Source organism: Tursiops truncatus, chromosome 1, assembly GCF_011762595.2.
Source record: "Tursiops truncatus isolate mTurTru1 chromosome 1, mTurTru1.mat.Y, whole genome shotgun sequence".
Classification (NCBI taxonomy): Eukaryota; Metazoa; Chordata; class Mammalia; order Artiodactyla; family Delphinidae; genus Tursiops; species Tursiops truncatus.
The window spans coordinates 141,977,534-141,996,275 of NC_047034.1; the positions used below are offsets into that span (position 1 = coordinate 141,977,534).

Sequence of the window (18,742 nt, forward strand, 5' to 3'; positions counted from 1 at the left end):
ACTTTCTATATTTCAGGTCCTGTCCTAAGTAGTTTGTATCCTTCTTTCTCATTAATTTTCACAACAGCCCTAGGAAATAAGTATTATTATTAGAATGTCTTTCATTTTGCATATTTGGAGGGCAAATGACTTGCCTAAGATGACACATACAGTCAACAATAGACCTGTTATCTGAATTTAGGTCTCTAAATCTGGAATTGGGATTAATTACTATGCTGCATTCTCTGTATAAATTTCTTTTATTCCTGTCCCTTATTGATATTAAGCAATGAAGAAGAGATTTAGATTTAGTGAACTTTTGATTCTCATCAGCCTGGAGCCTTTTACCTTCATTGGTTATTTATAAGCCCTTATCTTTTGTTAATACTGATTATTTCCTGAATGAAAATGTCTGGGCTGTTGTCTGACCATTGCTACCTAAGACATTCCCAGGGTGGACACATTACCATGAAATTATGTGCCGTGGTCACATGTACATTCTCTGCTGCCACTAACTATTATTATCCCTCCTTCACCTTCCTGTTTCTCTTGCCTTCTGTCCCTTCGTGTAGTACCAGTGGAAGGGGGCTAGGGGGAGACGGTAGTGGTGTGGAGAAGAGTTTTTCATCTAGGTGGAAGTAAGCAGAGCATTAAGTTGCATATTACTTTCAGTTACATAAAGTTATGAAGGGAGCTTACTTGTTAGTTTATAGGACTAAAAAAGGAAAAAATATAACCAACTTAATGATTTGTACTCCTTTAGCACTTTGATTTCTGAGTACTAATATTTAAAGTGTGCAAATAAGATGGTAATCAGTCAGTAGAGGATCAACAATTAGGAATTGGGATTGGAAAGACCCTGGATTTTAGTAGTGCTTTCCTTGTACAAATTGGTCAGATTTACTGAGCTTGAGGTAATTGTCCTGCAGATCTGTTGTATAATAGATTGAAGACAATTTTGTTTGGCCATTCTTTAGTATATTTGGAGCACTGGATACACAGCTTTCCTATCTTCTAGAAAATTAATCATCTCTAAGTGCTATGATGAATGCAAAGAAGTAATACATTGTTCTTGCCTATGGGAGCTTAGACTCTAATTGAGGATACAAAACACATAGCTGGGAGAAAAAGGATTAACATTATAAGGCAAAATATAATATGTGCTAAGTGAACGCCCATAAAATAACTGTCTTCAAATAGATTTTGGCAATAAAAATTGAGAGAGTGTGAGAATGATTGAGAATGCCCAGGGTATGGGATAGAGACTTGCATTGGGCCTCATGTCTATTGACTGAAGTGGATGAGCTTAGCTTCTTTTAAAATAAATCATGAGGGTTTATTGTGTATGTCTGAGTATGAGATGATTCTCATTTTCCCAATGATAAGATAATAAAAATATTTTAAATTTTATTTATTTATTTATGGCTGCTTTGGGTCTTCGTTGCTGCACGTGGGCTTTCTCCAGTTGCAGCAAGCAGGGGCTACTTTTCATCGTGTTGTGTGGGCTTCTCATTGCGGTGGCTTCTCTTGTTGCGGAGCATAGGCTCCAGGTGCATGGGCTTCAGTAGTTGCAGCAGGCGGGCTCAGTAGTTGTGGCTCATGGGCTTAGTTGCTCTGCGGTATGTGGGATTTTCGGGACCAGGGCTTGAACCTGTGTCCCCTGCATTGGCAGGCAGATTCTTAACCACTGTGCCACCAGGGAAGTCCCAATAAAAATATTTTGGTTAGCCTGAATATATAAACTTTTTAAAGCTTGTATATGAAATAGTCATTAAGTTTAGCTTGTTAAGTTACACATACATATTTTAAGTTAGATAATATAAACTATTACTTTAGAAATATTGCTTTTTAAAAATACTCATTTAGTGAAACGTTATTCAAACCTTTCACATGCATTTTAAATGTTCGTGTCTTCCTCATTACTGGAAATAGTCTCTCAGTTTTCCAGAGCATGTGATCTTAATTTTTGCTTAAGTGATTTGAGATAGAGTGCTTAGAAAATCTGGATATGGTACTTTTTCTGGGAATTTTAATCTCAAGCCACAAGAACTCATTTGCTATTCATGATCTTTACAATGAAACCCTTTCAAGTAATCTTTAATGGGCTTATTTATAATGACATCTAAAGTTTTAATTGTGAGCTAATACCTGCCCCCCCTGCTAAATAAATATGAAATCTGTTGAATTTCTGCCATTCTTTTTAACTGACTCTATTTGGTAACCTGTTTTCAGTGTCCAAAACTAGTATTGTCTGAAGTTGTTTTAGGTTCTGTGTCGTTTCTAAACAGTTTTTTGTTCTTCAAAAATAAAATACTGTAAAGACTCAACTATAGGGCAGTTTCCTCTTTTCTTTGGGATAGTTTTGGGAAAAGAATTTTGCCCTATATTCAGTGTCATCATCTAAAATTTATCAAAGTATTACAAGTGAGCTAGTGAGTAAGGTGAAGGAAGTGGTTGAAGTGGAATGGAGAGTCTAGTACAATGCTGTTCAATACAGATGCTACTAACCCCATGTAGGTATTTAAGTTTAAAAGAATAATTTAATAATTATGTTAATTATTAAATTATAATTCAATCCTTGGTCACACTGGCCATGCTTCAAGTGATCAGTAGCTCTGTAGGGCTAGATCATGGCTACAATATCATACAGTGCTGATGATACAGAATATTTCCATCACTGCAGAAAGTTCTGTTGGGTAGCACTAGTCTAGAAGATGTTTTATAGCCTCAGGAATTCAGAGATTTCTAGGAATAATCATATTGGTGGTAGTAGTCAGCCCCCTCCCGCCCCCCCCACCTCACCCTCCAACTCAGCTGTCACCTTCCCTTCCTCCACATAGACACAGATCAGATGTGGGTTGATTTCTCAGTTCCTAAAATAGACTTAGTGACCCAAGGAACTATAGTAAATATTAGTATTGCTAGTGTATTATAGAGATTTGTATTGTGTTGATCTGATACTCAAAGTACACCCTTTCCTCTATGTTGTTGTCAAGAAATAGACCCCAACTTGCTTTATGATGAAAAGAGCAGGACTTTTTGGACTCAGAGAGGCCTGAGTTTGAATGCTACTGTGTGTGATTTTGGATCAATCTCTTAATTTTACAGAATGTCATTTTCCTCATCTGTTAACATGCTTGCTTCATAGAGTGAGGATTAAATGAGATAGGTAATGATGTGTAATTACCTTACATAATGCCTTGCACATGTCAGATGCTCCCTTTCCTCTTCATTCCTCTTAATGTCCCAAAAGACATCTAATAATGCAGATTTATTCACTTAACACTTTCACTCAGAAATTCACCAGAAAATATTTATTGAGCATTTACTATATACAAAGTTCTCTTCTCAGTGCTAGGAAAATAACAGTTAACCAAAACAGATAAGACTCCCTGCCATGACGGAGCTTATATTTTCATAATGGGTGACAGACAGTAAATAATATAAGTAAGTAACATTATATAATGTATCAGAAAATGATAATGCTAAGGAAAAAAAATAAAACAGGGAAGAAGGATATGAAATATGTTGGGTGGTGGTCTGCAGTTTTTTAGAAAAGGTGGACAGGTGACAGATAAAGACTTGGAGGAAGGGAATTAGCAAATGAGCCATGTATCTGGGGGCAAGAACGTTTCAGGCAGGGGAAATAGTGACCAGAAAAATCCTTACGTGAGAAATCAGGCCTGACATTTTTCCAGGAACATCAGGGAGACAAGTATGGCTCAGGAAAGGAGGAGGAGGAGAAATTAGAAAGATTAGGGGAGTGAGGGAGGGAATAAGGAATCTTAAGGATGTTGTCTTTTTATACTAGAGAAAATATCAGTGGAAGATTTTGAGTAGAGCATTGACATGATCTAATAACTTCACTATTAAATAAGAATACACTGAAGGTGAGCAAGGACAAAGCCAGGAAATCAACTAGGAGGCTGTTACAATAATGGAGGAGAGAGAAGATGGAGACTTGGACCAGAGTGATAGCAGTGAAATGTGATCAGAATCTGAATGTGTTTTAACATTTCAGCAATCAGAATTTGTTAGTGAGTGGGGAAAGAGGGAATAGTGAGAGAAAGAGACAGTCAAGGATAACTCTGAGGTTTTTGGTTGGACCAACTGGAAGAATGGAGTTGCCATTTATTAAGCGAGTGACACTTTTTATACTCTTCTTAGTGCTGTATTCTTATTTCTCCTCCTGGTTTCCCAAGGTTTGGGCTGTCTTGCCCGTTTGTTATCTGCGATATCTAGCACAATTCTTTGCACAGAGTAACTGCAATATACTTAAATGAATTAAATTGATTTTTAGATGAACATCAGTCTCAAAATAGAGGTAACTGTATTCAGGACTGCTGGTAACCAGGAAGAGTGTTTTCCTTATGTTGCTGCTTATAATATAAAGCATATCTGGTTTGTTGGCTTTGCTCAACCAACTAAAAGTCTTCCCTTGAATGCTGCAGGATGTCTACCTCCATAAAGCCTTCAAACGGCTAACCTTCAGACATTTCTGTTTCTTTTGTGTTTTAGCTTGCCAGTTGAATCTAGAAAAGGCAGATTAGTGGATTTCTCCCTTCCTCTTCCCACAGCTATTGGATAGAGCAGAAGACAGTTATAATAGGTGGAAGAGAGAGAGGTTGTGTAGGCCTTTATGTGATGCTGACCAGAGTCTTAAGTACCATCCTAAGGAAGTACTTGCCTAAGGAAGAGTAAAGAATCCAGGGAAAGAAAGTAAGTGACTGTACCAGAAACTACCTTTCTTGCATTTTGGTTTTAGTAAATGAGATCTCTTGGTTGTCAGTTCGTTTTGATCTTAGCTATGTGGTTCTCCCAGTTTGCTATTTGTTTTTTCATCTGTAGATATTTATTTGACAAGGGTGAGGCTCTCAGTTACCATTAGTTGTCTTAGGATCTGTCTCGTATTCCTTTGTCTTTAATTTGGTTTGCACCAGTCTTGATTCTGCATGTTGGGCTATTTTGATAGTGATATCTGCTTGGAAAGATTCAGTGAACTTTTTTTGCACTAGACTAAAAACAAATTGTGGAATGGTTATATTTCTTAAATTGTTTTGCTTTCTGTTTTCTTCCCCTGAAAAAAAAATCAAATTAGCACTTATTAAAACCAAATATTTGCTATTAGGACCTGTTACAGGATTACCAATTGGAATTCTTTTCTATTGTAAAAGTAAACAGCAAGATTAATAAAAAGAAATTTGAGTTTAGGGTTAGTTGTAGGGGATATTAAAGTACTCGCTTCTACTTTAGTCTGATCATCTTACCTCTAACTGTTAGAGTATGTTGATGATGGTAGACCATTATTTAAATAGTGAAGAGAGAGAGGAAACATCTCCAGAAATAAGTTGTCTACAATTGGTAAGTGTTATGAGTGGAAAATTTTCTATTTTTAAGTAGTGTCCTTTCCTTGCCTTCAAAATTTTGTGATTAAAAACTATTTGTGATTTCAAACAAGGGTAGATCTCAGTATGACAACAGTTACAATAAAAGCAGCTCACCTTTATTGGGTATGTTACTATGTATCGAACACCATTTAAGCATTTTATATATGTTAACAAGTTTCATAAAAACCCAATGTGCAAGTACTGTTATCACCCTGCATTTTACTGATGAGAGAACTGAGACAGAGAGATGTTAAGTGACTTTCTAAAGATTATGCAACTAGTAAATGATGGGGCTGGAATATACGGCTTTCTGGCTCAAGAGCCCTCACTTAGCATATTTAACAACATGTGAGTGAGTTTATGAAGAACCTATGCCTTTAGACATTAAGTAACTTCCAACATAATAAAGGATTCAGGGGGAAATAATAGATTCTATATGTAATGGCAGACTAACAGACTTTATATGGGTCTCTAAAATGTGTGCTATAAACTCTCTATAGTTGTTCTCAAACTTCGTTGTACATCAGAATCACTTGAGGAGTTTGTGTGTTGTGGGGGAAGATTTCTGGGCCTCATTTCAGACCATCTGAATTTGGATCATTGGGAGCAGGACTTTATATATCTGGATTTCTAGCCCAGCGTGAGGCAGATATTTATGCACCACTAATGTACAGCACATAACAAAACTGATTAAAACAAAAACACCATGTAATGGGGATGGATAATTATGGTGGCTAACATTTGCAGAGTATTTTTCTTGTATTATCTCATTTAATCCTTATAACAGCCATATGAAATAAGTTGGTATTATTACCTCCACTTTATAGATGGGAAACTAAATCTTAGAGTAGTCAAGTTAACATGATGAAAGTCACACAGGTAATAAATATATAATAGAACCAGGATTTGAAAACAGACTTAAACTACAGAACATAGAAATTCCCTTAATTGACCTAGTTAAATTATAGTAGATCATAGGTCATAGAGAACTAAATACTGAATATGAACTGTTGCTGTAGTTTTTTTCTTTGCTTAAAAACAAAGATATAAAATTAATATATAGGGACTTCCCTGGTGGTCTAGTGGTTAGGACTTCATGCTTCCAATGCAGGGGGCCCAGTTTCGATCCCTGGTCTGGGAACTAAGATCCCACATGCCACACGGCCAAAAAATAAATAACTAAATAAAATAAAATAAAATGAATATATAAAAATTAGCATTTGCATGCCATCTGCCTTTTATCCATTTTCTATTAATGGCAATAAATTATCATACCTGGTGGATTCTCTAAGGCCAACATTTCAGTATTAACAACTTGGTTGATGCATATATGTAACTGTAACTGAGGTTTGTATTGAAGCTCAGGTGCCCATATATATCTCCTTCTACTTCTCTGATACTTCTGTTTAATATTTTCTCTGATTTTTCCTACATGCTACGTAAATGTTGGCATTCCAAAGGTTCCATGAGTGAAGGCTTTTCTTTGTTCACGCTACCTCTCATTTTGGGTAAACTCAATCCACACCTAAGACTTTTGCAAATACTTTTTAAACACTATTGAGATATAAGACACATAATATATACCATCTTAACCACTTTTAAGTATGCAGTTCAATAGCGTTAAATATATACACATTGTTGAGAAACAGATCTCCAGAACTTTTTCATTGTGCAAAACTGAAACTCTGTACCCATTAAACTCTAAGCCCCCCTCTGCCCCCCAGCTCTTGGTAGCCACCATTCTATGTACTTTTAGTTTCCATGAATTTGATTACTCTAGGTACCTTATATAAGTGGAATCATACAGTATTTGTTATTTTTTGGCTGGCTTATTTCACTTAGCACAGTGTTCTCACAATTTATCCATACAGTAGCCCGTGACAGTGTTTCCTTCCTTTTTAAGGCTGCATAATATTCCATTGTTTGTATGTACCACTTCTTTTTTAATCCATTACCACTGCTGGACATTTGGGTTGCTTCTGCCTCTTAGTTATTGTGAATAATGTTGCTGTGAACATGAGTATACAAATATCTTTTTTGAGACCCTGATTTCAATTATTTTAGATGTATAACTAGAAGTGAGATTGCTGGGTCATTTGGTAGTTCTGTTTTTCCCCAAATATGTTTAAAGTGAATGACTCATGACTCCAAACTCTGTATCTCGAACTCACACATTTTAAGATTCTTAACAATCTATTGGACATCTCTGTGTGAATGTCCCATGTGTACTTTAAAATCAACATGCCTAAAACTGTAAGGCTCAAACCTCCCTATCCTTCTCAGCCTGTTCCTTTGCTCATGTTCTATGGCATTTTCATTTATTCACTTGTGTATTCAGTGTATATTAACTCACACCACCTAGGTACTAGGCCCTTTTGTTTATGATGAGGGCACATCAGTGAACAAAATAAAGTTATTTGGAACTTATATTCTGGTCAGGGAAGACAGATAACAAACAAGGAGACAGTAGGGTTAAGGAAAGCCTTTCTGAGATGACCGTTGAGTAGAAACCTGACTGAAGTGAGAGAATGAGGTATGTGGATATCTAAAGGAATAGCATTCCAGACAAAGGGAAGAATAAGTTAAGGAGTTTAATGTGGGAGCATGCTTGGCTTGCGCAGGAAATTGTAAGGAAACCAGAACAACTCAGCGGGGTTAGTAGAAGATGATGTCAGAGTGAGAGAGAGAGAGAGAGAGAGAGAGAGGGAGACAGAGAGAGAGAGAGAGAGAGAGAGAGCTGGAGCCAGAATATGTAGTCTTATAAGGTCAGAATAAGGACTTTGACTTGGATTCTGATGATATGGGAAGGCATAAGAGTATTTTGAGTAGGAAAAGGGTTTTATTTGGCTTGACATTTATAAGCATCATGTGGCTGCTATGTGAATAGGCAGCAAGTGTGTGGGGCAAGGATGTTTGGAGACTATTGGAATACTACTCCAGAGGAAAGATGATGATTTAGACCAGGGTGGAAGCAGAGAAGGTTGGTGAGATTCTACATTTTGGACATAGAATAAAGAATTCCTCATAGATTGGATGTGGAGTATGTGAGAAAGAAAAGAATTGAGGATGACTACATGATTTTTGACTTGAGCAATGGAATCATTAGAATTGCATACCATTTTTAATGATTGAGAGGACTGGGGCAGGAGCAGTCACCCAAGTCAGAAGCCTGCACATCATTTCCAGCAGTATTTCCCTTTTCAATTCACATCTCGCAGTGCTACCCAAATGATTTTCCTAAAAGGCAAATTTGAGTTGCAGCAGTTGCCTCCCCTTTATCTTCAGATTAAGTAAAACTTTTAATGCCTTTATCCTGCCTCTCATAATCTAACTCTTACTTAATTTTCCAGCTGGCCTCTCACTGCTTCCTGATGCAAACCATTGCTGAAGCCACACAGGACTACTTTTAGCTTCCTGGGTAGACTAAGTAGATTCATACAGTGCAGTTAAAAACAAAATCTCTTCTGAATGCTCTCAGTCAAATTTCTTTTCCGTAGAAGAGCCTTGTTTTTTTTTTTTTTTTGCGGTACGTGGGCCTCTCACTGCTGTGGCCTCTCCCATTGCGGAGCACAGGCTCTGGACGCGCAGGCTCAGCAGCCATGGCTCACGGGCCCAGCCGCTCCGCAGCATGTGGGATCTTCCCGGACCGGGGCACGAACCCGTGTCCCCTGCATCGGCAGGCGGACCCTCAACCACTGCGCCACCAGGGAAGCCCCCGAACCTTGTTTTAATACTTGATTCAAATCCATTCTTCCCAGCTTTTCTCCGAACATTCACATTACTTCCACTTTTTTGCCTTTAGAGTATCTTATAGATTTCTCTATTGAAGTCCATAATAAATGGAGGAAAGAGTCATCAGCTTTGGAGTCACACAGTGGAGTACTTGAGAAAAATTTAGAGAAGAGTATCATAGTGATTAATGTATTTGGAAAATAGGAATTTGAAGGTACAGTTAGAAGAATTTAAATATAGTAGATTGTTAGAAATGGTCTGTTACAGATATGAAAAATTAAATAATTATTTATGAAACATGATTTTCCTTTCTGCCCAGAAAGAAAGAGGGGGAAATGGTATTAAGCATCTTTTGGGGGCCTCATTGGCTTCCAGCCATAATCTCATGGTCTTTCTTTAGTGTGGACACTTAAATCTATTGTTTCTTTGCCCCGTCATATCTGTAGCTGGGGAAATTTTCATCCCAAAATAGATCTCTTTCTCATAGCTCACTTCATTAACATCATGTTAATGAGGTTTGTGAAATAATAGAGATTTATATTGGTCTGTCCTGGTTCCTGGCACAGAGCTTCTAAAACCCTTGTAATTTCCTAAGTGATAAGAGTAGCATTTTTTTGTTTTAATATTTGGTCTTTGACCCTGGTTCCTGACAAAGAGCTCCCAGATCCCTTGGAACTTCCTGGGTGATAGGTGTGTCTTTTGTTTTAATGAGGAGACTCTTGGGCTTGTGAATAACTTCAGGAAAGGGGCCAGTCAGAAAAGGGCCACCAGAAAGACCAAGCCATGATTAGAAGCTTGGAAATTTCAGTTCCACCTCCTATCCTCTAGGAAGGGGAGGGGGCTGGAGATTGAGTTAATGATCGATCATGCCTACATGTTGAAGCATTTGTAAAAATACCAGTACTACAGGTTGGGGGAGCTTCTGGGCTGGTGAACACATAGGAGGGTGGCATGCCTGGAGAGAGCATGAAGCTCCGTGCCCCTTCCCACATACCTCGCCCTATTCATCTCTTCCATCTGGCTGCTCTTGAGTTATATCCTTTTATAATAAGCTGGTAATCTAGTAAGTAAAATGTTTTCCTGAGTTCTGTGAGCCAGTCTAGCAAATTAATCGAATTGAGGAGCGGGTTGTGGAAATCTCCGATTTATAGCTGATTGGTCAGAAGCACAGGTGACAGCCTGAACTTGCAATTAGCATCTGAAGTAGGAACTGTCTTGTGGGACTGAGCCCTTAACATGTGGGATCTGATTCTGTCTCTAGGAAGATAGTGTCAGAATTGAGTTAAGTTACAAGGACACCTACCTGCTGTTACAGAATTGCTTGATGTGTGGAAAACCCACACATATGGTGTCAGAAATGAAGTAGAGTTGTAGTAGACTGTGGAGCGTTCTTTCCCCATACAAGGTCAAAGGTGAAAATTCCACAATTCACAGCTGTAAGATGATGGTCTCTTTCAGAATTTCTCATTGACCCAATTTATGGCAAAAACATGAGAGGAGGATGATTCTGTCTTATTCACAACTGTTTTTTCCTCAGTACTTAGAATAGTTCCAGGTTAGTAATTAAATATTTGTTGAATGGGTTATAATGGTAGAATGAATGAATGAATGCAGTATTCGAATGCATGAATAAGATGAATGATTGCTGTGTCAGTACAACACAATGAAAAGTCATTGAGAAAAGGGTGGTGTGAGTCAGTTAAATTTTCTTGGAGAAAATGATTCAAGTCTGGGTCTTCAGCTCCACTAGTCCACAGTAGGCATTCCTTCCTTTGTGATCCCATACTGTTTCTCATGCTGGATTGAAATTGTTTCTGTAACTGCTCAACCTGGGAGGAATGTGTCTTGTCATCCTTGTATTCCTCCAGTGTCTAAAACACTGCCTTGATTATGGAGAAGAGAAAGCCTGGGTTTTGTTGGAAGAATTCACTTGATGGCAAGATCAGAGTTGTAAATGCTAAAATACTAGTACTTTGTGGGTTTGACACCTATTATTTAGATATTTTGAAAATACTTGAAATCTGACATACCATAGAGTAATGATTTCAAATTAAACAAAAGTGCACTAATTTAGAAAGCATTTTTCTATACTATAATATTTTCAAGAGATAGAAACAATGCTAATATTATAATCATAATTATTCTGGTTCACAGGCTTTCTAAACATGTGGAACATGCGGAGTTGCCTATACTATTCTATCTGGTAATAATATATATATATATAAAAATATATATGATTATATATAATGAAAATGTATTTGTCATTTCTATTTTCATAAATTTTAAAATTTAACAGGTTTTCTTTTTCTACTTGTATATAAATTCTTATATTTGAAATGTATTAAGTGTTTAGTTTCACTGATTTGCAATCAGTAATTAATTTAGAGATTGACCAGCTGAGGAGACTGCTATAAGAATTAAGCTAATGATAATGCTATGACATAATTGTTGAAGACTGGAAAAATGGTGGTCTGTTAGTAACTTAACATGTATTGTATTGAGTTTGTCATGTAACCTCATCTAATCTCGGTTTATCAGTCTTTGAATACAAAGTAGAATTTGGGAGGGAGGATAGGAAGCAGGGTTTATTGGAATGTTGCTGAGAAGCTCACACATTTGAAAGAAAGCTTGAACAACCAAACCAAGTCTTAGGAAAACCAGTAAACCGAGTTGCTCTGTCAGAAACTTATCACTGAGCACCGTTGTCAGGACACATCTTCAACTAGCTAGTCACTTGTTCAAGAGCCACATTCCCAGGGGAGCCTGATTGGTCTAGATTGAGTCACCATGATTAATATATTTTCAGTATCACATGGGATGAGGCAGGAGTAGTAGTTCTCCAAAAGAAACACATGATCTGTTTCAAAAGGAAAGAGGGAAGTGATGATGGGCTGGTACAAACCACAGATGGGGCACAATAATAGCTAATGGGACAATATATGCATCTGAGATTGCATTTTTCTAGTGTTTCATGAAACTGAATTAAACCGGAGTTTTAATGTAATTTTGTTAAATCAACTTTGTCAATGACTAATTTATATACGTATACAGATTTTAATTGTATACAACTCTATGAGTTTGGTAAGTGTACACATTGTGTATGTATGTATACATTGTGTATCCAGTCCCCCTCCCTTCAAGATTTCCATCATATTAGAAAATTTGTTCTCTTTTCCTGTCAGTAACCCTCAACGCTGCTGCAGGCAATCATTGATCTGATTTATATTGCCACATTTTGGTAGTTTTGTCTGTTCTAAAACTTCATATAAATGGAATCATATACTATGCAATCTTTTGTGTCTGGCATTGTTTACTCAACATAATATTTGAGGTTCATCCATATTGTTGCCTGTATCAGAAGTTCACTTTTATTATTGAATAACAGTCCTTTGTGTGAATATGCCACCGTCTTGTTTATTCATTGGTTGATGGATATTTTGGTTGTATCTAGTGTTTTGGTATTATGAATAAAGTGGCTATGAATATTTGTATACTAGTCTTTGGTGGACATACGTTTTTATTTCTCTTGGGTAAATTCCTCAGAGTGGAATTGTGGTACTATATGTTAAGTGTTTGTTTAACTTTATATAAAACTGTCAAACTGTTTCCAAAGTAGTTGTGCCATTTTACATTCCCATCAGCAATGTGTGAGAGTTCTAGTCCTCCAAATCCTCACCATCATTTGGTGGTGCTAGTCTTTTTAATTTCAGCCATTTTAGTGTGTGTGAAGCAGATTTCTTTGTGGTTCTCTTTTTAAAAATTAACTGTATTGATAATAAAATGAACCCATTTTAAGTGTACAATTTGATGAGTTTCGACAGATGTAAGTACCTATATTACTACCACCACCACAGTCATTATCCCTAAATTTCCCTATTGTCCCTTCCATATCATTCCCCACTAATCCTAAGGAATCCTCTATCTGCCTTCTTTAACTAGAGATTAAAATGGTCTTTCCTAGAGTTTCACATACCCGAAATCATATAGAATTTTCTCGTGTCTGACTTCATTCATTTAGCATAATGTTTTTGAGATGTACCCATGTAGTTGAATGTATCTGTAGTATGTTCCTTTTTATTGCTGAGTAGAGTTCCAGTGCACGCAGACACTGTGGTACACCCAAAACAACATTTACCTGTTGTTGGGCATTTGGGCTGCTTCTAGCTATTGGGTATTGTGATTAAAGCTGCCATGAATATTAGTATACGAGTCTTTGGGAAATATGTTTTTATTTCTTTTAGATAAATACTTAAAAGTAATATTGCTCGGTTATATGTTTACCTTTATATATAAAACAGTTTTGAAAGTGATTGTACAATATATGAAACTTCCTGTTGTTCAATGTTATTGCCAAAACTTGTATCATCCTATTTAATTTTAGCCATTTTAATAGGTATGTGGTGGTCTCTTATCATGGTTTTAATTTGCATTTCTATGATGACTATTTAATGTGAACAGCTTTTAATATGCTTATTGGCTATTCATATATCTTTTTTTGAGAAGTTTCTGTTCAAATCTTTTGCCCATTTTCTTACTGACTTGTTTGTCATCTTATTGAGTTATAAGAATTCTTTTTATATTCTGAATATAAATCCCTTCTTGGATATTTATACATAGCACATACTTTTCCCAGTCCGTGACTTACCTTTTCATTTTCTTAGAGGTGTCTTTCAAAGAGCAAATTTTGAAATTCATCATTTTTTTCTTTCATCTTTTGCCTACCCAGTGTTGTCAGGATTTCCCACTGTGTTTTCTTGGTGTCCTCATTTGTAAAATGAGGGGGTAATATGAAAGTTAAATGATCTAATATGAATAAATCACCTAGAGAATCATAGCACCTAGTAAAAACTATATAATGTTAGCTACCTTTATTGTTACTACAACTCCTTTACTCAGAAGTTATCATTGAAATTTTTGGATGCTGTCTGTACATCCCTGTCTCATCTCCCTCCCCTCTCAAGAAATCTCATTGGCATTTTCTTCAGGGGTCATTTGTTTAAAAATATAAACAGACCAAAGCCAAGATTTTCTATATGCGTAGGGGATGATTTATATTAGATGCTGTAGTTTTCAAAATTTATTTATTTATTTATTTATTTAGGATGCTGTAGTTTTATAATCTACCAGTTTGCCATTTCCCTTCCCCCAAAAGGTCTGAAGCCCACCATGAGTGTCATGGTTTTCTGCTTCTGTTAAGGCTGAAGATAAGAATATTTCTTACAGCCACCTCTGACCTTGACTTCCACTATACTTTAAACATACCTCACATGTCTTCCAGTGGACTCTGAGAAATGACGATTCAGAGGGTGTCGTCAAGTTTTGCTAAAGAGAACTTAGAGGCTGGGATTCTAATTGTGGTAAATTAACTGATTAAAAATGTCATGGACATAATTAGCATAAAAGCAATAATAGTTATACCAAAATGGATTTTCATACTACCATAAACTAGGTCAAGGGAAGATACTGTTTTTTAAATATGTTGCAGTCTGCTGAAGATCCACAGTAGTGTGTTTGAGTCGGTCCCAGAAATAGAAATATTGTGTTTATTCTCTGGTTCTTTGGCCAGATATTTAATCATTCCCTATTATTATATTCCTGTTTATAGAATGAGAGATATAATATCTTCCTAGCCAAAAAAGAAAAACAAGAAAACAAAAACAAATTAGCAATGGGATTATTTACATTTAGCAAATGATATGTGGTTCTTATGTGATCAGTATCATTTCTAGTCTATAATCTAGGTTTTTCTAAATCTAATCTCTTTTCTAAAGGTATCCCCTCTATCTGTGCTCTCCTGAGCCCTAGATCAGGTACCAGGCATACCCAAAGTCTAGCATGGTGCCTGGCAATGAGTAGGCCTTTGGTAAGTTTGTTGAACCAAACTTTTAATTTTACCCTTTATTTCTTGAGTCTTTATTGTTTCCCTTTCCATGAATTCTCTTTGAACTCAAGAAATCACTATTCTTTAAAAAAAAGGCAAACAAAAACTTATCGTAGCCATTCTTCTTGCAGGTCCTATCTTTATACTTTTCATATTGTTTCAAGAATCAGTTTTACTTACTTTCTTATTTCCCTTGTATTTCTTAGCCTTTTATGATATAGTTTTTGCTAAAACCGTTTTCAAATATGTCTAACAGTCTCTTCTTAGGCCTCATTATATTAGACTATTTTCACATTTTTTATTTTGTCTAATCCCTCCTTATAGTACTTTCACTGCCTCTCTGTGACATATTCCTGGTCCTTCCCCTCCTATCTAATCCTTCCATTTTTGTTGTTTTGTTTTGTTTTTAGCTTTCTCTTCTCTTTTTTTTACATATATGAATTCCCCAAGATTCTTTGTCTCACTTTTCTTCACCAGAGAGTAAAGGAGGGAGAGAATTAAAGTATTCCTAGGGCTTCAAATAAGCAGGTGTTTTACTTAATCTAGCTCTGATTTTTAAAATTACTTTTTTGTCTCCTTTTGGATATTACCTGAACTTCTCATAGTAAAATTAATTGTTGAATGGATTTTTTTCCGTGCTAGAAGACATGCTATGTTATGTCCATTAGTATATTTGGTACATAGTTGGCACTTACAGTCATTCCTCGGTATCCATGAGGGATCTCTTCCAGGTGTCCCTGGGGATACCAAAATCCACAGATGCTCAAGCTCAAGTCTCCGAGTGGTTCTGCATCCTCGGATTTAGCTAACTGTGGATTGTGTAGTACTGTCGAATGTATTTATTGAAAACAACAACAACAAACCGAGTATTAGTGGACCTGTGTGCGGTTCAAACCTGTGTAGTTCAAGGGTCAAAAGGGTCAACTGCAGTACATATTTGTGAAGTCAACAAATGATATCCTACTATTACCTCAAAGTTAACATTGTTCAAAGTCGAATTCATCTGAAATTTTCCTTTGCTTCTACATCTACCTATTATTCAGTGTCCATATCAAATGCTGTCCCTTTTCTGAAACTTTCCTTAATCCTCACAGTCAAAAAGCACTCTCCCTATCCTATATTTCTTTAGCAAATCATACTTTTATTGTATCTTCATTCTGAATTACATTTTACTTATTTATGTACAGAGTTTATTATGTACATAAGGTTGAGGTCAGGGATTAACATTCTATCCAAAAGCAAATACATTATTTAAAATAATATAAGATCTTAGAAGAGGAAAAGGGTTGAAAGTGAAGGCGTGGGGACTTCCCTGGTGGTCCAGTGGGTAAGACTATGTGCTCCTAATGCAGGGGGCCCGGGTTCGAGCCCTGGTCGGGGAACTAGATCCCGCATGCATGCCGCAACTAAGAGTGCACGTGCTGCAACTAAGGAGTCCACAACTAAGCGTCTGCATGCCGCAACTAAGACATGGCACAGCCAAAATAAATAAATAAATAAATAAATAAATATTTAAAAAAGAAAGTGGAGGTGTGTCATGGTACCTTCTGAATAGTATTGCCCCCTTCCCCATCTTGCTACTTTTCATTTACCCTTCAGTCTTAGTTGAGACATTATTTCATCCAGGAAGCTTTCTGTGAGCCTTAAGCAAGTCTTCACTGTGCTGCTTTTCTTTGTACTCCTCTAGCATCATTCATTTAGCAAATGATTATTGAGTACCTTTTATGTGCTGGCATTGTGCCAGGCAGCGGGAATAAAGTGGTGAACAAAATTGTTATCATCTCTTCCATCATGGAGCCTACAGTCTAGTGAGAAAGACAGACATAAAACAAATAATCACCAAATAAGTAATTATCAATTGCTATGAAGAAAAAGTACAGGGTTCTTTGTGAGAGTAAACCTATTGGGGGGGGGGTGTTGATCAGAGAAGAATTTTTGGAAAAAGTATATCTAACAAAAACATCAATTATGATGATTGAGATTCAGCCAGACAAAGGATAGGGAAAAGGGCATTCCATGCAGGTATAGTATCTTAAAAGGCCCTAAGAAATAAACAAAAAACTTGATGCCTTTAAGGAACAAAAAGGCAGGGCCATTTTGGCTGAAAATGTAGTATTTACTCATACAGATGAGAAAACTGAGGCTCAGGGAGGTTCAATGAGTATAGAATATATACTAAGGTCATCAAAGTAATAAATGGGAGAATCTAGATTCAAATTTTGGACTTTATAAATTCTTAGTGTTCTTTCCATTATACCTTGGCATTCCCTAGTGAAAATTTGAACAAAATCTTTCCAAACTCTGGTGTTTTGTTTCTTTTCCAACATCATAGAATATTCTCTGACCATTTTCTATTTTTTAACAAAGAAGATATTTGTATGTGGAACCATTGCTGTCAACAGAAAAGGGATAATTGACCTGGCACCAGGCAGGGATGCTTCTATTGAATTTGTGGCTTTGAAAACTGATTTTAGCATTTCCTTGACTCTAAGGATTTATGAGCCTCCAGAGTTGTCAGGGTTCTGTGGTATCCACTGTCTTTAATAATCTGTGGATTTCTTTGATTTTTGTCAGTGGAGCGTTAAAACTTTCAAAATTCATAGCAAGTGTCTTACACTCTACGTTGTTTCCATTCAACAGTATAACTTTGTAAACTTGACCTACCTCTGGCATATATTTAAGCTAATGTTTCACAAAATACACAAACTCCTTTTTGCAGTTGATCTCCACGCAGCTGATAAAACATCCAAGTGTTAGCTTCCCCCCTCCTCCCATTTTGATGTGGATGTGGATGGGAAGGGGGAGGGAAGAAGTTGTTATGATGCAAAGGCAAAGTTGGAAGAGTCATTTTTTTCCTCCAGAGAATCTTCTCTATTACCCTGTAATGACGTACCCACAATCCAGGATGTAACAGCCTGTTTGCTTAGTAGCCTTCAAAAATGTCCAAATCATGGCAAATGTGTTTACCTATGTTCTAGGTAATTGGTGACTTGTTAGCTTAGAGACCAATTTCAGGAATGTTTTATGTAAGGAGACTCCCCCAGGGATGCTCCTGCTCCTTTTGTAACCTGATGTAATTGTCCTGTGTTTATCAAAGACCTTTTGATACATTTTTTCCTTCTAAGTATTCTTTTCTTTAAGAATAATGATTTTAACACAACACAATGAATTTAATTCCTGAGCTAATTTAAAAATTCTTATTGGCATTTTTCATTTGTGATTTTATATCTTGCTCCTCTCAATCTGAGGGAGGAAATAATGTTAAAAGATTACTTTAAGGTACTGATTTTACTTGTTTTAACACCCTTAAACATTGGTTTTGTGGGTGTTTTGCTTGAATGAGGACTGTGGAATTAAGCTTTTTATGACTCAAGGTTTGGGGATATTAGATGCCAAATGTATGTTTTTTAAATTATCTAAAACACAGTTTTATTATAGAGAGGGAGAAAAACATTTAATGGAGAATATTTTTTATCACTAAGGAGACACTTATTATTTTGTTTAAATTTTCAGAGTATACTTATTTTCCTTTACAGTGTTTTCCACCCCACTCCACTCCACCCCTGAGCATTTTTCTGTTTCTTTAAATGTCTTCTCTGTTTTTTGTTTGCAGGCAGCTATCAATGGTGTAATACCCCAGGAAAATGGCATTCTGAGAAGGTATGTTGTAAGGTACTTAGTAGTCAAATGAGAATTTAGCAAAGCAAAAAAGACAGTTGTTAATTTTTTTGGTTTCACTTTTTGATAGAGCACTTTGTGATGA

At 36.4% G+C, this 18,742-nt stretch overlaps 1 protein-coding gene and 1 non-coding gene across 8 annotated transcripts in view; both read left to right on the forward strand.

The window, feature by feature from the left end:
* Window positions 1–18,742, forward strand: part of FAF1 (Fas associated factor 1) — a 494,094-nt gene that overhangs the window by 156,188 nt on the left and 319,164 nt on the right. For all 7 annotated transcript variants that reach the window (XM_073789929.1, XM_019937835.3, XM_073789930.1 and 4 more), the window contains one exon: window positions 18,593–18,639. In XM_073789929.1, the coding sequence (XP_073646030.1) occupies window positions 18,593–18,639 (47 nt within the window). The remainder of the gene's footprint in view (window positions 1–18,592; window positions 18,640–18,742) is intronic.
* On the forward strand, window positions 16,289–16,361 carry TRNAR-CCU (transfer RNA arginine (anticodon CCU)). The gene has a single exon. It is a non-coding gene; the product is annotated as a tRNA-Arg (tRNA).